At 39.4% G+C, this 21,405-nt stretch overlaps 1 protein-coding gene and 1 long non-coding RNA gene across 2 annotated transcripts; both read right to left on the bottom strand.

The window, feature by feature from the left end:
• Positions 1–3,067: 3,067 nt before the first annotated feature.
• LOC135481009 (uncharacterized) lies at positions 3,068–12,592 on the bottom strand. The gene is made up of 5 exons (XM_064760940.1): positions 12,507–12,592; positions 11,289–11,360; positions 7,390–7,537; positions 4,511–4,598; positions 3,068–3,388 (listed from the first exon to the last, which is right to left on the bottom strand). The coding sequence occupies exons 1-5, from the start codon at positions 12,590–12,592 to the stop codon at positions 3,309–3,311; spliced, it is 474 nt and encodes a 157-aa protein (XP_064617010.1). The 3' UTR covers positions 3,068–3,308.
• Positions 12,593–15,512: 2,920 nt separating this feature from the next.
• LOC135480716 (uncharacterized) lies at positions 15,513–20,671 on the bottom strand. Its single transcript, XR_010445955.1, has 4 exons — positions 20,496–20,671; positions 18,284–18,383; positions 17,333–17,384; positions 15,513–15,605 (listed from the first exon to the last, which is right to left on the bottom strand). It is a non-coding gene; the product is annotated as an uncharacterized LOC135480716 (long non-coding RNA).
• Between the last annotated feature and the right edge of the window lie 734 nt (positions 20,672–21,405).

Raw genomic sequence — 21,405 nt, 5'->3', positions numbered from 1 at the left:
CGAGACCGAAATGACAGGGGACCGAAAAACTTTCAGTTTCGGTTGTCTCGATCGGACAGGAATGAAATCTGTACACTTTGGTACAAAAGAAATGAAATTCCAAATTCTTGCTGTGCACATATATAAGAATGGCACACGATTGCTGAGGGGTAAACAGAGCCGTTAATACCTGTATAAATTAGTTGCGGCGGGTACCGGTTTAAGCATGGAGATTTAACGTATAGCCCTCGGAGCCTATTTGTCAAGTAAATTAAAGGGCAAGACCAGCGATTTTGGACTCGGTTTCAGTTGTCTCAAGATCCGCTTTCATAAAGATAAAACCCTCGCATACATAAATCAGTTTTAATACAACCGATTAATGAATTCATTCACGTGGTGCATATAGACAATGCAACAACAACATAATACTATGTTATCATACACACTGTGGCGATGAGGCAGGCGTGTGCTGTAGCTATTTACCAAATACATATGTATCCCTCATATCAGCGGCTTTTTCACAGCACTTAGGTAGGTCGTGTGGTGTATATATGTCACATATTAAGGTCACATCGTGCTCATGAAGGCCTAGGCCCATATACATGTATGTCTTCAAGCACAGACGTAATTTACCTTTAAATGCAGGAAGTCACCTCAGCATATTATAAGCAGTTTTAAGAAACGTTCTTTCAATGGAATATGGCCAACCTAGACAAATCATATAGTGTCCGAGGGTCGTACGTACCTAACTTCAGTTAAGTCCCACCCAGCCCATGTAACTTGTATTCAACGATGGTCAAGTCATTTGATTTGATTTGATTGGTGTTTTATGGCGTTCAAGTCATTTGAAGTAGGCCAAATAATTTAAATTAACTACACCATAATATAGCTTTTTGTCATAGAAGGCATTTACTTCTAGATCTAGATATTTTGTTCGAGAAATTTCCCATTGATGGACTACTGTTCGTCATCTTGGTATTGGGTGAAGGAAGTTGGGATCAAGACTGTGCATAGACTCGTGAATGTATGATATATGCAGGGATATATATGATTGATGAATGAATCTTCTTGTTCTACCTTAATTAATTTCCCATTTGGCAGATTTTATTGGTATATTATGCGTATTTTATTGCATATTTTATGTTTGATGACAATATTGGTATAGTGTGTATTTTATGTTTGATGAAAACCATCTCCCTTCCACTCCCTGGCCGGTCAGTTCAAGTGCACACAAACAATGTTTTCACGACTCTGATGCCATCAACTTCCGCACAGAAACTCTACTTCTCTTTCGTCCTCATCCTGTAAAGATTACACTAGTCTGTTCAGTGGCGCAGTTTTCAGTAACTGCACTTGTAATTTTCACTGTTTGCAAAGCTTCATCCACACAAGAGTGTTTCATAAAGCAGCTCAAAGTTTATCAAATAAATACTGTATTTACAGGTAGTTGCATATTAGGTTGTGTCACTTTTAAACACATCTTTCGCAATAGTTTCTAAGGATGAGTTGGAAGGGTTTTTTATTTTTAATGCAGTCTCAGTGAAACAACATGCTGAAGACATGAGATATTCCCTGTATACTGAGTGTCAAGAGCTCAGAGCTCAAAAAACACCTTTTTTGAGCTATGGCGTTTTGATTTGACAGAATCCAGGACAAAACTGTGAACGTTTACCAGACTGACCTGGAATAAAATATTTCAACTGCACTTCCAGATGCTTGTGGAAGACGAGTTCTCTTTTAATAAATGGTTGGATGTGCCAACATCCACGTCATTGACCACTTCTTGTCATACCATGGCCTCATGACTAGCAGTGAGAGTCCCAGGAATCAGCATTATGGTGGGTGGAAACCCACAATCATCTGCATTTTCCTCACAGATCTTCCAACATATGACAGGAGAGGAAACCAGCAAGAGTTGCTCTTCAACTCACAGCGACCGCGTAGTTGAGCCGGGAATGTTTTGTGGGGGAAATTCCCTTTCCTAGGGCTGGATTTGAACCCCATCTTGTTTGTCTTGTGGGTTGGAGTTGGGCATCTTTCTCACTGGGCTACATCCTGCACCCTTGATGACTGGTAGTTTTCTGTTGATACTGACTGCCCAACAATGACGATAAGTCATCCTGGGTAATAACACTTTACCTTCCTCATACTCTGGATCAGTCAGAATAAATGATGATTCACAACGGGTGATGACAGGTAATAATGCACACAGTTAATAGTACCGGACATATTTACAGCATGGGGCTACGTTCAACCTATCGGTGACAGATTTATGGCTCAACTCCTCATCAGCAATATTTCAGCGTTGCTATCGCGATCAATCAGGATGAATATATGACAATGTGACATGTCAGGTTCTATTTGCTCAAACAGAAGACTTTTTCCTTGTACAATAGGCATCAGTGTTAATTGTGTGTGGAGAAAACTGGATTGCCCGAAGCATTAAGGTGGAAGGAATTAACCGAGCAGAAAACTATGACCATCTGCAGTTTGCTGACCAACCTTCCCACGTATGGCCTGAGAGGGAGCCAGCATGAGCTGGACTTGAACTCGTAGCAACCACATTGGTGAGAGGCTCTTGGGTCATAGGCTCCCCCAACCAGACTTCTTCATATTACTGGTATTGGTTTGTGTGCTACGAAATACATGGGCCAACCGTTGACCCATGAAGACATCATCATGAAATCGTCATACATTGCAAAGACAAATCAGATACAGAAATAATTGGCCAAACAAGTTGATTCAGTCCCTAAATTTGCTATAAACTTGTTCCTTCATTACAAGTTTTATTATGACAAGCAATGATAAGAAATAAAACAAACAATGAATATTTGCAATATCTGATAAACAACAAAACACATTACCGACATAAGAATTACAAAACTTTAATGCAGCCTTTATAAAAAGTCATGAAAAAAATTTGAATATTCTGTGAAGAACAATGCATAATTAGTCTGATAGCTCTGGCTAATATACTAAACATAATTAGTCTGATAGCTCTGGCTAATATACTAAACATAATTAGTCTGATAGCTCTGGCTAATATACTATACATAATTAGTCTGATAGCTCTGGCTAATATACTATATATAATTAGTCTGATAGCTCTGGCTAATATACTATACAGACAGGATGTATTGTCACTGACGAGTACATATTATTTTTAGAGATGAAAAACATGAAATAACAGTTCAATGATATGAAAGTTTCCAGACAAATGACACTATATGCATAACCCATGGGATTTGGACTGTGGTAAAACTTGATCAGGTATTGACTGAGGATGGGATGTCTGACATCTGACAATGGAGATGTATAATCTACACAGGTTAGTTTTTGGGCGTCGCCACAGCCAGCCGTTGTCGGATCAGTGTCCTCGGAGTGTTGAAATCACCAAATGAATATTCACCTGCAGCACATAGAATATCGAAATGAATACATTTCATCAGTCAACAAAATATTAACAAATATTATATCTAGGGCTTTTGTAGAAGAATGATGAAAACTGTGGTTAAGGTGAGCTAGTAGTAAGCTAGTGGCATACCACTGAAAATCATTACTCTCGTTAGCTGGTTGCTTAGTTGAGTGATCAGTTTTGTCATTTGTGCACTCTGAATTTACTGTATTTCACCTACAGTCTGATTTGTACAAATGCACTTTAATAAACGGCTTAAAATGATATTTTCATGACAACTCTTATGTTTTTCTGATCAAACTTCACAAAAAAACATGTAAGGTGGATGAATCTGTCAGAATCAATAAAAATGTTTTACCTGAAAAATGCTAAACTTTAGAAGAAATACCTATGTATTTCTGTATTTGTACATTTCTTCACACTATTTGTGTTTAATGTTGTGCTACAGAATTTTTTTACATTTATGACAGCACCCACGAGCTCACAACTGACTGCCCAGAGTGAACTGGGCAGACCTTCCTAAGCTAAACCTCTTGACTTGCAGCCGAAACAGAAAAAGCGAGCTTCGAACATGCAATTCACAACAGTATTATTGTAAATGCAGTGTCTTGCGTAACTGGGGGCCTCCGTGGCTCAGTTGGTTAGGGCGCTAGCACAGCGTAATGGCCCAGGAGTCTCTCACCAATGCGTTCGCTGTGAGTTCAAGTCCAGCTCATGCTGGCTTCCTCTCCGGCCGTACGTGGGAATGTCTGCTAGCAACCTGCGGATGGTCGTGGGTTTCCCCCGGCCTCTACCCGGTTTCCACCCACCATAATGCTGGCTGCCGTCGTATAAGTGAAATATTCTTGAGTACAGCGTAAAACACCAATCAAATCAAATCAAATCAAATCTTGCATAACTCTAAGGCTTCAGTGAGTTGCATCAAGACTGCTAGAACAGTCTTGGTTCTAAGAATTGCACAATTTCATTGCACTTGTATTTAGTTTGTTGTCTAACATTTATACAGGTACATATGTATTAATTAGTCAGTTTGTCAGTTATTTAATAAATTATTCAGGTAGTTGTTTAACACCTTATAGGCCCAACTGCTAAATGACGACATAACACCCCACATACCTAATCGCTCTGAGAATTTTGTGAGGAGTTTGTCCACCATCTGTTCACATTCCTGACTTAGTTGAGCAAGATTTGCCAATTCATCCATCTGTAACACCAAGCAAAGCAAAATACACAAATCAACCAGATGATTTTGCTGTAAAACATTGTAAGCATGCCTCTTTATGAAAGTGATGCATGCTCCCCATCACATTTTTATTTTCTTTTTTTTTACATTCATTTCTTTATTTTAACGTTGATTAATTTTATGAATTTTTCACTTATATGATGATTGTCAATTTTATGGCTGGAGGAAACCAGATTGTCTGTGGTGAACCACCCACAGACAAGTTACGGACAAACTTGCCCCCTATTGATGTACAGATATGTATACCACATTCGTGAGAAAACACTGGTGTGTAACATCAATCAACTAAATAAAAAAAAATATTAAAACTGCTGATGAAACGGCTAGGGATGGTTTCAAAAATGTGACATCATTGGTTAACGGCCTGGTAATCGTGGACCAGCAATGTAAAATGTGACATCATTGGTCCAGGGCCTGGTAATCGTGGACCAGCAATGTAAAATGTGACGTCACTGGTCCAGAGCCTGGTAATCGTGGACCAGCAATGTAAAATGTGACATCATTGGTCCAGGGCCTGATAATCGCAGACCAGCAATGTAAAATGTGACATCATTGGACCAGGGCCTGGTAATCGTGGACCAGTAATGTAAAATGTGACATCATTGGACCAGGGCCTGGTAATCGTGGACCAGCAATGTAAAATGTGACATCATTGGTGCAGGGTTTGGTAATCGTGGACCAGCAATGTAAAATGTGACATCATTGGTCCAGGGCCTAATAATCGCAGACCAGCAATGTAAAATGTGACATCATTGGTCCAGGGCCTGGTAATCGTGGACCAGCAATGTAAAATGTGACATCATTGGTGCAGGGTTTGGTAATCGTGGACCAGCAATGTAAAATGTGACATCATTGGTCCAGGGCCTAATAATCGCAGACCAGCAATGTAAAATGTGACATCATTGGTCCAGGGCCTGGTAATCGTGGACCAGCAATGTAAAATGTGACATCATTGGTGCAGGGTTTGGTAATCGTGGACCAGTAATGTAAAATGTGACATGATTGGTCCAGGGCCTAATAATCGCAGACCAGCAATGTAAAATGTGACATCATTGGTCCAGGGCCTGGTAATCGTGGACCAGTAATGTAAAATGTTACATCATTGGTCAACGGCCTGGAAATCGTGGACCAGCAATGTAAAATGTGACATCATTGGTCCAGGGTCTGGTAATCGCAGACCAGCAATGTAAAATGTGACGTCACTGGTCAACGGCCTGGTAATCGTGGACCAGCAATGTAAAATGTGACATCATTGGTCCAGGGTCTGGTAATCGCAGACCAGTAATGTAAAATGTGACATCATTGGTGCAGGGCCTGGTAATCGCGGACCAGCAATGTAAAATGTGACATCATTGGTCCAGGGCCTGGTAATCGTGGAGCAGCAATGTAAAATGTGACATCATTGGTCCAGGGCCTGATAATCACAGACCAGTAATGTAAAATGTGACATCATTGGTCCAGGGCCTGGTAATCATGGACCAGTAATGTAAAATGTGACATCATTGGTCCAGGGCCTGGTAATCGTGGACCAGCAATGTAAAATGTGACATCATTGGTGCAGGGCCTGTTAATCGTGGACCAGCAATGTAAAATGTGACATCATTGGTCCAGGGCCTAATAATCGCAGACCAGCAATGTAAAATGTGACATCATTGGTCCAGGGCCTGGTAATCGTGGACCAGCAATGTAAAATGTGACATCATTGGTGCAGGGTTTGGTAATCGTGGACCAGCAATGTAAAATGTGACATCATTGGTCCAGGGCCTAATAATCGCAGACCAGCAATGTAAAATGTGACATCATTGGTCCAGGGCCTGACAATCGCAGACCAGCAATGTAAAATGTGACATCATTGGACCAGGGCCTGGTAATCGTGGACCAGCAATGTAAAATGTGACATCATTGGTGCAGGGTTTGGTAATCGTGGACCAGTAATGTAAAATGTGACATGATTGGTCCAGGGCCTAATAATCGCAGACCAGCAATGTAAAATGTGACATCATTGGTCCAGGGCCTGGTAATCGTGGACCAGTAATGTAAAATGTTACATCATTGGTCAACGGCCTGGAAATCGTGGACCAGCAATGTAAAATGTGACATCATTGGTCCAGGGTCTGGTAATCGCAGACCAGCAATGTAAAATGTGACGTCACTGGTCAACGGCCTGGTAATCGTGGACCAGCAATGTAAAATGTGACATCATTGGTCCAGGGTCTGGTAATCGCAGACCAGTAATGTAAAATGTGACATCATTGGTGCAGGGCCTGGTAATCGCGGACCAGCAATGTAAAATGTGACATCATTGGTCCAGGGCCTGGTAATCGTGGAGCAGCAATGTAAAATGTGACATCATTGGTCCAGGGCCTGATAATCACAGACCAGTAATGTAAAATGTGACATCATTGGTCCAGGGCCTGGTAATCATGGACCAGTAATGTAAAATGTGACATCATTGGTCCAGGGCCTGGTAATCGTGGACCAGCAATGTAAAATGTGACATCATTGGTGCAGGGCCTGTTAATCGTGGACCAGCAATGTAAAATGTGACATCATTGGTCCAATATAACCGCGGAGCAGCAATGTAAAATGTTACATCACTGGTCCAGGGCCTGATAACGGCAGACCAGGAATGTAAAATGTGACATCATTGGTTCAGCAGGCCAGCAATGTAAAATTCTGAGCTAGTGACGCCCCCTAACAACAACATACTGACAACATAACAACGCCTGTTATCTGCCTGATCGACAATTACCTGTAAGAAAGCTTTAATGGCCTTGTTTTGCGTTTGTTTCAGCAGAGAAGAGTAATCTGGCTGTGTACCAATCAGCAACTTTGCCTGTCGTTGAACTTTCAATGGTAGGTCTGTTATTCTCAATGGTTGCAGGTTGTTGGACAAACGCCTGTCATGTGATAGGAAGAGAAACATGAACAGACACGATGACATCAGCAGAAATATGAAACAAGACATTGATATTCATGAGCAATTAAAGGCATATTAACTTTAAGCAATTAACATGACATTGTAACATGCATGATTAAAGCTTGGCATAATAATAATAATGGCTTTATTTCAAGAGGGTAAAATACAATGCATATACTCAGTCAACATTGGGTTGATCTACCCTGAGGCTGTCAGACACAAACAATTTTAAACAATATGTTACATTATATATGCGTTGGAAAACATGGTAATCTGGATTGTGTAAACCAGTTGCAACAAGATTATGAAAACAATATATACAGATATACAGTGGCAAATTATATCAACACAAAAGTACCTGAACAGTGAAATAATAACAAAAGCAAGTGTGAATTTTGCCACCATAACTATCCCAACCAATGGAAGAGATAGGTTAGTGGGAGAGGGCCCATTACCCACCGCTTTCTGTCTCCTCCAGAAGTTGGAACCTCATGATACACATGTTCACAGAATGAGTGAGTGAGTGAGTGGGTGGGTGATGGCCCTTTCCCATCCCCTTCTCATCTGTACATGAGCTCATGTGTGCTTTGATGGCATTCTCAAAATGAATTTTCATTTTCAGTATATAACCCCTTGAAGATATCGGTTCTTAAAACACTGAGCCAAGGAAGAACACTGAATTTCTTTACTCAAAGCATTCCATAGAACTGGTCCTGAGTAAGATAAAGATTTTTTCTGTTCTTGGGAAAGGCGTTTTTAGTTTAACTGCAGTAGTAGGTCTTAAATTCATAGCAGGGTTTAATTCAATTGAGAACAGAGCTGACATATATGCTGGGAAACAGTCATTAAGGGATTTGTATACATTGATAACCTTGCAGTAGTCTACAAGTTGATATATAGTAAGCCATTTTAACTTTTGGAAAAGAAGTGTTGTTGGTATCTGTCTGTCCAACTTCAGTATAAGACGGGCAGCAGTTTTCTGCAGTTTGAAAACTCGATTTAGAAGGTCTTTAGAGCAGTTTTCCCAACTACTTAAGCATTAATAAATGTGAGGTAGGATATAGCTGTTATAAAAACTGCAGCAAATGTTTTCTGGGAAAAGTGTTCTGTTTTTCCTCAAGACAGAAAGCAATTTTGAAACTGTTGAGCATACATGATTAACATGAAAATTAAACTTGAGGTTGTCATCAAGATGCAAACCAAGCAGCTTTTGGGTATACACTCTTTCAATCGGTACATTATTAATGGTATATAGTTGATTGTACTATTTTTTACCTTTTCTGGCAGAACCTATCAACATGAACTTGGTTTTATGTGGATGAATAATCATCTTATTCTGGAGTCACCAGTTTCTGCACTTCTGATATCAGCTTGAAGCTTTTGTCACAGTCTTGGACAAAACATACAAGATTGTGTCATCTGTATAGTTGTCAATGTAAAAACAGAATAAACAGTAAAGGGCCCAGCATAGAACCCTGGGGTACCCCGCTCTGAACAGTCAGAGGAGCTGAATAGACGTTACTAATTGACATAAATGGGAGGTCAAGATCTACACAACTGAACTGGAGCATCAAATCCTAAAGAATACATAGAAAAGGCTTGGATTTTATTTCTTAATACGAAGTATAAAGGTATGTGTACATCTACAAAAACGTGTATCAGCTTTCTTTTTGTTGCTTAAAAATGGCTTTCTTCCAAAGGCCCCAGCCATTAGGCCAGAAATTAAGTAGCCAGACATAAATGTACTCTCCTTATACAGAGGACTGTAGCCTTAAGTCTACTCAACCTCTGCTGAAAAGCCTGCGCATATCGCATACTTTGACGTAAACACAGCTAATCCTGTTCGACCAATGGAAACGACTCTACTATCTCCTGGCAACAAGTCGTAAACAGTAAATAACAGTTGACATGTGCAGACACGTATAGTTCTATATACAACATCATGCGATTCGAATGTCACGCCAAAGAAAAGGAAAGATTATGTGGATTTCAAAGTTTACTGTAGAATTTGTTTAGACAGCTAGTATCCACAGTGAATAATCGTGTTGTGACAGCCCAAAGGCGTGATTTGACGACGGAAATTAAGACATGCTACGTCTGCATGCCATGTCCCGTGAGATTAAATAAATTAGAAACGGCTATACAGAAAGAGGAAACCTGCAAACGAGAGAGGGGAGATATCTGCCAGGATATTAAAGAGCAATGGAAACGAACAAACAGAGAGTGGATCGAATGGCCGTTGGAAGTTCATCTCCCCGCATTATGAAGAGATTTGGAGCTATCGCCCATGGCGGAGAAAAAAAATATTTCAACCAGTTCTGCTCTAGTACTACAACCTGTTATTGTAAGTCAGAGGAAGTTTTATTTCCTTAAATATAATTACTTACAACCCTTTCTGACAAAAAAAATTTGCATAAAGTAGAAGGGTTATTAAGAAATATAAAATATTCCTCCTAAAAGGAAACACTTTTTAGCGTATCATTCTCCCTTTTCCTTAAAACTATTTTCTTTCTTTTATAATAACTTTCCACATACCCCCTAAGGCACAACTCAGGTCTTAACCCAACCTGAGACCCAACTCAGGTCTTGACCCAACCTGAGACCCAACTCAGGTCTTAACCCAACCTGAGACCCAACTCAGATCTTAACCCAACCTGAGACCCAACTCAGGTCTTAAGCGTACGTGTGCTTAAAATAGAGAAGTGGCTCAAGTGGAATCTCTCTGTGTCTTACCCAGTTAGTGTGACTCATTACCACCCACAGAGATTCTGTGACTTGAGTCAACAGTCTTTGCAAGTTATACTGGTACATGTACATACTTGAAAAAAGAATTATAGACAAGGCATTGTAAGTTGGCACATTGTCATGTATGGTGTGTTTATATTTGATTACCTTCCCACAAAGTGGAACGTTATATTCGCCTTGTTGAATCTCTGTGTGTTAGATTACAAAGACCAGGGCCCCTATTTATCATGCAACTTAAAACTGTCATAAAGTCCTTACAAGCCCAAACTCAGAACAGGTAAGAACTCAAACTATGTTCAGTACATTGTTCTGCAGCAAATAATGAGTATATAAATTTTAAACATTCTAGAGTGAAACATGTCAATTGTAACTTTACTTGAATGTTTTACTTGAGTCACTTGATAAATATGGGCCCAGGTTTTTAAAGTGAAATACTTTCAGGAATACATGTATCGCCAGATTGATCAAACACATTCACTCTTCCCGAGGAAGTACATCGGGACAGAACACGACTACGACGGCAGTAAGTAAACGAGAATGTTTAATCTCGCACACAAGACGGCACAACACGGACTGCCAACAGGCTGGAAAAACTACCCAAAGAACACCAACCACTGAAGGCATGCCGCAACAGAATGAAGACGCCCCATGACATAGGCACAGCGACCAATATGAAGTATCATAACGGGCAACCTACAACAAGACTGGCTTAAAGCAAATCAAATCTTTCTCCTATAACAAACTTTCTTACGCTAAATACCACAACATACACCAGAGACAAATGAAAGTCAATGCTATTTGACTACTGACTATTAGCTATTTGAGTTCTGGCATGCAGCCTGTTTTCCTGCACTACATATCAGGCATTTTACTGTGAAAAATGAAACCATCCACAAAAAATCAACTACAATGTTGTCATTATGTCCTAACAGGATGACAACCCCCCTCGCCACCTCCGTCCTGAACCAATCAAGAAGTACACTTACTTGTAAGAAGCTGTTTGTCTGTCTTCTGACAGCTGCAGGCATTTTTCCCACACCACACTTTCTTGTGACAAGCTGGAACGAAAAAAAAATGAAATATGAATAAATACTAATTTATCTGATTGTTGTTTAAAACCATACTTGAGAATTGTTCGCTTCTTTAACCGATGGCAGTCAGTTTAATGGATGGAGGAAACTACAGTGCCCGGAGCAAACTACCATCCTCGACAGCTGATTAACTCCATGTACTGAAACCCACAGTACTTTGTTGGAAGATATGAAGTGGCCTTCTACAAATTTTCTAATGTCAAAAAGCCACATGACTGCTGTCGATCACTTTTTGTTGCCATGGCCTTATAAACATTATTGTAGAGGGGTATTCCACAAATTCCCTGATCACATCCAGGTTTGAACTCGCATCATGTGTGTTCATGTGTGTCCTGATAATAGGGAAGTCTTTGTACATGGAATTCTTTTGCCGTCAAGGTAAGAAAAGTCTTACTGTGTCATGTGACTTGCCAAAAATTTTAGGCAACCTTTGTTGATATTAATTTACTGATCCCCTGTCTCACCCTTTTCCAGAGGCAAAAATGACACCTCTTTCCTTTACGAACTCTACGTTCAGATTCTCAATTTTTTCCCAAATTCGTCTATTCTAAATTTTTCTTATGACACTTTTTTCAGACACCCATGTCACAGTGGACTGTGACCAAATATAGTTGCCTAACCATTTTTGACAAGTCATATGATACAGTTGGGTTTTCTTTACCTTCATCAATGAAAGAGTCTGAACTTTAAAACTCCCCTATTGAAACACTCAGCAACCACTTAACAACCAGTCAAACCATTCTCCCATCTGGCGTAGCTCTGATATTGTTACCTATAATTCAGTGTTTTGCAACAGATTACCTAATATCATATTTAAAAACCTTCTCAGTATACTCAAGATCTGCAATTTGATCAAATCAAGATGATCAACAATCAAAGACTAAGTATCAATTAATGACCCTTACCGACCTTTTGATACTTGTACTGCATATCACACAAGTACTTATAAACACATTCCAGAATATTCAGAGGGGTACATCAAAATTTTATGTTTGACCGAATTTGATTTGATTCATTTTGTTAAAATGGAAGACAATAACTCTGGATACTATTGAATTATTACTATATTTTGTCTATCTTGACCATACCACATGTAGTCCTACCAGTCCCTACCCCTTAACCTCCATAGAGCTATCCATTGAGTCCTGGTTATCAGCCACAGTTTGGTATTTGACATACCCGCATGTCAGGCGATACATGTTAGCATATTTCTTAATTAGCTTTCCAGCAATGAGAAAATTACAATTCTCTATATGTCCTTTCTCTAATTTATATTTTTTTCACACTAAAAATGTTATGCATGGATCAAGCTGGTTTTCGAACTTCGGACAACATTACAAATTAAAGAAATGTTGCAAGGAAGAAAAAAAAGGCCAAATAGGATCAAGGAAATCATTAAACATGCAAAATTTATGCATTGATCCAACCGATTTCGTAAATATTGTGTGACATAACTCTCACACAAAACATCCATTTTTTGAAACAAATAAATATGTAATATTACTTTTGGTCATGAAACAATCCTCAAAACATCTAACAGCAATAGAACAATGAGAATGAGACAGAGCAATGAGAATCAGAGAGAACAATGAGAATCAGAACAATGAGAATGAGACAGAACAATGAGAATGAGACAGAACAATGAGAATGAGACAGAGCAATGAGAATGAGACAGAACAATGAGAATGAGACAGAACAATGAGAATGGGACAGAAGAATGAGACAGAACAATGAGAATGAGACAGAACAGTGAGAATGAGACAGAGCAATGAGAATGAGACAGAACAATGAGAATCAGACAAAACAATGAGAATCAGACAGAACAATGGGAATGAGACAAAACAATGAGAATGAGACAGAACAATGGGAATGAGACAAAACAATGAGAATGAGACAGAACAATGGGAATGAGACAGAACAATGAGAATGAGACAGAACAATAGGAATCAGACAGAACAATGAGAATGAGACCAAACAATGAGAATGAGACAGAACAACGAGAATTAGACAGAACAATGAGAATGAGACAAAGCAATGAGAATCAGAGAGAACAATGAGAATCAGACAAAACAATGAGAATCAGACAGAACAATGGGAATGAGACAGAACAATGAGAATCAGACAGAACAATGGGAATGAGACAGAACAATGAGAATGAGACAGAACAATGAGAATGAGACAGAGCAATGAGAATGAGACAGAACAATGGGAATGAGACAAAACAATGAGAATCAGACAGAACAATGGGAATCAGACAGGACAATGAGAATGAGACCAAACAATGAGAATGAGACAGAACAACGAGAATTAGACAGAACAATGAGAATGAGACAGAACAATGAGAATCAGAGAGAACAATGAGAATCAGAGAGAACAATGAGAATCAGAGAGAACAATGAGAATCAGAACAATGAGAATCAGAGAAAACAATGAGAATCAGAGAGAACAATGAGAATCAGAGAGAACAATGAGAATCAGACAAAACAATGAGAATGAGACAGGACAATGGGAATGAGACAAAACAATGAGAATGAGACAGAACAATGGGAATGAGACAGAACAATGAGAATCAGAGAGAACAATGAGAATCAGAGAGAACAATGGGAATGAGACAAAACAATGAGAATGAGACAGAACAATGAGAATGAGACAAAACAATGAGAATCAGAGAGAACAATGAGAATCAGAGAGAACAATGAGAATAAGAGAGAACAATGAGAATCAGAACAATGAGATTCAGAACAATGAGAATCAGAACAATGAGAATGATACAGAACAATGAGAATGAGACAGAATGTGCAACTTGGTCAAAGACAAAGTCTTTAGGTCACTTTACAGGACAGTATTACACTGGAATATCCCATCAAACTGAACAGAATATTGTCCAACAACTTTATCATCATGCTTCTAATAAATCAAGAGGAGAACCATGCAGAAACCCCCAAGCCTAACAAATTTTACCATAAAGGCAACACCAATTTTAGTACAAAAAACTCCAAAAATGGAATAAATCTAAAAACTAAACATTCATCTCTTTAATTGGTCTAATCTTAACGTTTTAATGATTTCAAAACTTTTTTTTTTTCGAAGGCTTTCCGATAATGTAAATAGGTCTTCAACACAAAAAATTGCTGGGATAGTCCAAATTTTCCACAATTTAGATGACTTATTTAGCATGATGGTTATACATGTACTTTCATACCCTTCTAAGGCATTAAAAACAGATTTATTCTGTCCGTAGAACAATAATTTACACGTACATACATGTCTCTTCCAAACAAGACTCAAAACAGTTCTTAGGAGTATTCAGAAAAAGAGAAGACATTCCTTTCACAGAATCTTTATAATGATTATACTAAATGGCTAATTTGGTCGTAAAGTATCCCCTACAGTCATTCTTCAACCTTTGGGCAATCAATTTCGGTAGCCTAATCAGCGCCTTTCATCAAGTCTGTTCGTGTTAAGATAAGTATACAATATCAGAGCAAATTGATATAACAATGTGCTAAGCTCGGCTTACAACACACCGAAACTCAAAACTCAATTCAATACAACCCATCCGTTGCAACCAACTGTATATTTAATTGCCCATTCATGAGAAATAATTGGTGTTACTCAACGCCTGTATTCAGTAGGGAGTTAAATCTGTAATGTGTAATCAACTTCGCACGACCCGTTCAGCTGACCCATTCAGTCTCTTCAGGTGAGCTTTGTTATGTCTGCCGAACTAGGAATTTTACCCTAAACCGCAAGGCCTCCAAAAAAGTTTTTTTCTCCGTGGATTATTGGTTGTACAGGATCTATGTTAACATCCTAGGGGTGGGTGTGAAACTCTCACCCTTGGGCATTTCTAGATGGCAGCCAATATGGCCTTCCGCTTATAGAAAAACTGCTATAGTGCCCTCTAATTATGCTAGAGAGGCACGCGACACATCAAAATAGGGATTTCAATAGGTGAGAAACTCGCATTTTGGCTCTAAAAGATGATAAGTTTAATATTTTTTCCCAAGATATACATAACACAGACTTATGTACCAAATTCCAGTCCCAGAAACTCATAAAAAAGCCCTTAAAAAACATCTCCATGGCACACTTTTGAAACAATCAACATCACTCACCCTGTCTATTTCCTTCCCATAGCCCAGTAATCTTCCTCCTCGTCTTCACCCTCATCTTCCTGACCCCCTACCTTCAATAAGCCCTTCTATAGCACTGAAATTTGAATAGCCAAACTGAATTAAAATGTTACTTTTCATTGATTCTCAAATCTCAAAATCTTTATTTAACGTTGGTTGCTTATGCTGACGAACAATGACTAGTACGATAACAAAAAAAAGTGTGTAAATGACATCCACAGTCATTCTTGTTTCCACATACATATATAACAGAAATATATAATAAGAATGTTTGGGGAAAAAAAATCCACATATATATATTCATGCCGACAAAGCCCTATGATTTTTTCATGAGATAAAAAATTAAATTATTACTATTTTGGATATGAAATGGTTGAAACAACACAAAAGGAACTAAATTAAAAACCTAGTAGTACAATAGAGAAAACAAAATAAAATAAAAGTACTAGAAAATATATTCAAAATATTAGATACTCTACTTAGACTAAGTCCTCACATATGTTAATTGCACAGCCAAAACATTCATTTAATGGAGCTTTGAATTCCCTGTGTTCATTGCCTTCACTTCTGGAGGTAAGTGAAGCACAAACTTTTCATATCCATCTCATATAGGACAGGAGTGTGAGTCAGTGTGTGCTTGGGGTTTAACATTGTACTCAACATGTTTTCTCTCATATGAGGACAAAGGAATCCTTAGAGTGCATGTAATGTGCCTCCTTGTTGTGGGACGGACTTCCACCACTCTTTTATCTAGTGCTGCTTCACTGAGACAACTCACCGAAGGCAAGCAAAGTTGCCCCGCCCGAGCCATTATACTGATACGGGTCAACCAGTCATTGCACTATCCCCTTCATGCTGAATGCCAAGCGAGGAAGCTACAACTTTCTCTTTTAAAGTCTTAGGTGTGACTCAACCCAAGATTGATTCTGGATCTACGGCTCCCGAAGCGGACACTCTACCAACGTATGGGATAGGAATCAGTATCCTACAACTACAACAGCACTTCCGTTTGTTGGGCGGCACAAATGCAATTCTGGGAGTCCATTATTGGTGAAAAGGGGCGTGCATGGTCTCAAAATGATGGAAAATGACTACACTTTAGGCATGTGTGAGTTTTAATGACAAAAGTTTGAAATCCTGGTCAAGAAGACACAAGGAGACAGGTGGTGATGCAGCTGTGAGGGATCCCCCTGACCCCCATCACCTCTCCCAGCTGCTGGCACAGAACGCTCCACATTCTGATGGTAAAACTATGTCAAGATTGTTATGGCTGATTTTTCACAGGGTGGATCAGGTATGCACCAAAGCTTATTTGGAATGTTTGAGACTGAGTTACAACATCAAGCATCAACAATGTCGCTGAAGGAAAATTAACTGAGGTCTGAGGCCATATTATTATGTTTTACATGAATGCTAAACCAGGGTTCAGTGCTTTTTGAGATACCACTCCTCAAATTTACTTTAGCATTCCTTTAACATGTTAGACACAAGACATATACCCTAGGTATAGGACATTACATGTAGCTGCTACTGTGCTTTGTACTGAAGAGCTAAAAATAGAAATAGTGTAAAAATTCGACCGAAACATGCCTATAATCAAAGAATTAAATTTACTGAAAACTAAGCACCCTTCAATAAGTGTCTTGGTGACAGAATTCGCCTCCCTATCAACCACTCATAAACTCAAATTTTTATGAGTGAAAAAAAATTTTCAACGAAAAAATATCAAGTAAAGGTACTTTCAGGCATGGTTTTTGCTTTTCATGAAATCTTCAATTCTGAATCCAAGGCAGGCAGACTTACCTCCCCTGAGTAAGTCTTGATTCTTCCACTTGTGACTGCTCTGTAGGGGGCTCTGAATAAACCAACAATGTGTAATCAGAAACTACAAGATCCTTTAAAACACTGCATGTCAAATTCACTTACTGACTTTAATGTGGCCGTGCTCAGAATTTATGGGTCAGTCAGAATGGGTTTATAAGAAGAGGAAGAGCCTAGAGTAAACCACTGACCACTGCAAGGTACCTGACAAACCTTTGCAACCAAAAAAAGCACCTGGATTTAAAACACATTTAAACCTCATTGGCCAATGGCTTGATATCTGCAGTAAGCCAGGCCCTGGGATCACGAAACGATCTTAGACTTCAGTCAAAATTTCAAATGACTTTAAAATGGTTGTTTTTTTTTTTTTTTGCAATAAGGTGAAAAATTTTGCATGACAACGTAAACTCTGGTGAAGTTATTGTACACCAAATTTCAGCTAAACTAAACTAAAAAGAACATACTGAAATTTTGACTTAAGTCTAAGATTGCTTCATGATCCCGAGGCCAGGGCTTAATCAATAAGTTCAGGTACCAAAGCATAGTTTGAAAACAACTGTCACAGCAAATGGGACAGTCCAGCGCTGAATTGGGGGTGTATGGTAGTGATGGATCAGATTCGGTGGTCAAAATGTTTGGTCATTCACTCGTTTTTAAGAGCTAAACACCTCAGATCATGACTCCAAAGAGCTCAAATATCAAACAGTTTGACCCCACGTATAACGGCTTAAAATGAAAGATCTACAACTTGACTATTTGCCATCAAAGACCCTAAAATGACAGATCTACAACTGGAGACTGACAAACGGATTTCATTCACAGATTTAACAAACGGAGTATCTGCACTCATAGATCTACATTTCACACATTATCACACCACAAACACCTCATATTCAGGGACTAGATCCACAAATAGATTATTTGCACACACACCTACAAATGGATTAACAAGGCTGAAACGCCTGGCACTCAGGCTGGAGCGACGTCTGGACTTTCTCCTGTTACTTTCCTCAGCAGTCCCGTCAATCACAGTCTAAAACAGAAAAACAACTATTAATCCATCACGCTGAATTGATTTGATTGATTCAGATAGTGTTCAATGGTAAAATTCAGTGTTACCATCCCCTGAAAAATCCTGACCAGTTTATTACATGCTGAAGTTACATCGATAGATAAATTGTAACATCGCCGTACAGAATCGCTGTTAAGAGCAAGCTGTCAGCCACATGTGTACCACTGACTCGAAGTTCTGACAGTTAATATGCTGGCAAAATTTGGCAAAATTTACCTTGTGGTTAGTTTAGTTAAGCGAATCATTTTCGCATAATCCAAGGGTTATGCAAATGGGTTACAACAAGAATGGTTTTGCAAGACTCAGTTATATTTTACACTGGACACTCCCGGTACAGTAAGCACCCGTTGTATTCCACTGATTGATTGACAACGCAGCTAATGCAGGCATGGAAATTTCAGAATTGTTGGAAACCACTTTTTCAGTTCCGTGTACTTTTGACCTGGGAAATGTTTTTGTGGTTCCCTATAACTTATGCTATGTTAACTGATTTACCTGTAATAATTTCATGTTTTTTTTGGATTCCAATCTTTTTTTTTCTTGTGGTTTCTTTGTTTCCTATGCTATTTTGTACGAACGGGAAATTGTTTGCCCATTTTCGAATCTGCATAATGGAACGATCATTCGCACCAGTTTTTGAGAGCTTTTTCCCATGTTAATGTTAGTCATGCCCTCTACTAGCCACTGGCAGTGACGAGTGAAGTGGCACAATGTGCGTGGTCCCCTATACTTTAGGTAGAATGGTCGTCTTTCAAGGAAACCTATTTTTGCTCTTCACTATCCAACACAGAGCTTATGTCAAAATAAAAGTATAGACTGACTCTGCCGTGTTTTTCAAAAGACAGGGATGGACTCACTTGTTACAATGAATCATACAACTTACAGCAAAAGGCATCATCTACATTCACTTCACATCACTACCACTAGTAATTTTTGTACAGAAATCTTGAACAATGCAGAGGTCACTGAGGTCATAGGCAAAAAGTGATGTCAGAAAACACAAAAACTCTGACTCGACCTTTTTTTCTAATAATATATTATATACATGCAATCTTTTCATCTGAAGTATGCACAACATAATTCAAACCAACACATGAAACAATTTTCCTGCGGATTGCTCACAATTTTCCTCCTGATTGCTCACAATTTTCCTCCTGATTGCTCACAATTTATCAGTGGTTAGCTGTAAGCTGTAAGCTGTACGCGCAGACTACTTACTGCACATGCCTCATACACACTGGAACTCATAATGAGTTTAAATGGAGTGACTTCATTCTGAATAGAACTGCAGCACGCCATCAGTCTTACCACAATGTCTACCCCAACCTCTAATCAGAAAATCTGCACTACTGAGAAAGGGCTCACTGACCCCCAAAGAAACAAAATCCCAAAGCCTGTGGCAAAGCACTTTGTAGCAAGCAGGGCCTGACACTACCGTTCTCAGTGTGCAATTACTAATCTGAGGTAGCTCTGATGTTATGTTTGGAAAAATATTATTTGGCCTTGGATGGCCCTAAACCAACAATTGTGCTTGTAAAAAAAAATCGACAGGCGAAAAGATAAGGAACATAAATGTCTGCAAACTTGAGCCCATGGAGGCATATTTGAGACACAATTTTTGTCTCAAAAGCCGTGACACACAGCCACGGTAACTCCATCAGGCTCTGGTGGTTTGTGTAAGGTAATCCTTGGAGGAACAAAATTTTGCCAAACCTAACCTCAGAGCAATCTCAGACTAGCGATTACTGGGCGGGGCAGTTGTTAAGACTAGGGTGACCCCATTGTTAGTCAATGAGCTTCTCAGATGTTCATTGTGAAAAGCTGCTTCTTCAATGTTTTGACGTCACTTTATCAGGTGACACCACCGTCAAGTTTAAAATTCCCCCGGACGGCACCATAACTTCGCTCAAAGATATCTTTTCGTATCAGTATGCGAAAAAATTCGGACAACCTGCCTGACAGCCTGCCTGCATGACGATGCAACAACAACACAGACGGCAAAAGCTAACTAAAATACAAAACACAAATCTCCACGTAACAAAGATTTCCACATTCATCCTTTTTCTAACCTACCTCGTTCGTAACAGACATGGTAATCAACAGTACAGCAAATTTCTAGGACAATTTAGGAGAAAATCGACTGAGGACGGTGTGTCATTTTCACTTCTCTTCGTTTCTCCCGCCAGTTCTCCGCGCAGAGGTTTTCAACGAGAGATTTTTTTTATATGACCACAGAGTATTCAAATGTACCCAAGTGGCAGTAGCTATACCAAACGTTAGGAACATGTTCCTTTTTCCCCCCTTATCTTGTGTGTCATCGAAGGAGAGGTTAATAAATACAGTCCAGCAGGTGTAGCCTGGGACCTGGGACTAATATAACAGTGATATCTGTTACTTTATAGTCTCAGCTAGGATCAACTAATATATGTTACCATATTTATTTATTTGATTGGTGTTTTACGCTGTACTCAAGAATATTTCACTCATACGATGGTGGCCTGCATTATGGTGGGGAGGAAACCGGGCACAGCCTGGTGGGGGGGGGGGGGGACCCACGACCACCAGCAGGCTGCTGACAGATCTTTTCAACGTGTACGACCGGAGAAGACGCTGGTATGCGCTGAATTAGCTCTGTAGGGCAGTGATTACGTGTGATGTCACAGTCCTATCTTGATCCATAGGCATACATTGAACACCTCTATACTTCCCTTGCTGGCCTTAGTATACTACTGCTGGGCACCAAATAATTTGTCTGTCCTGAGTTATAGTCGTTTGAACTATCAATTCCAGGTACGTATTCCCATGTGCAGGGGTGTAGGAAGCAATTTCAAAGTGTGTGGGCCAAGAGTCCCAGCAAAGATGAGGGTCCAGGGGCCGTCAGGGCCACGGAAGTTCTGAAGGAGCTATATCGATAGAGACGATTTGCCGTATATTAGACATGCCAATTGAGGTGTTATCGACTATTTAAGCCTGCCTGAAAAAA

The sequence above is a fragment of the Liolophura sinensis genome, chromosome 13 (assembly GCF_032854445.1).
Source record: "Liolophura sinensis isolate JHLJ2023 chromosome 13, CUHK_Ljap_v2, whole genome shotgun sequence".
Lineage (NCBI taxonomy): Eukaryota > Metazoa > Mollusca > Polyplacophora > Chitonida > Chitonidae > Liolophura > Liolophura sinensis.
Note: the sequence above shows the minus strand (reverse complement) of the source record. Positions and strands in the feature narration are given on the sequence as shown.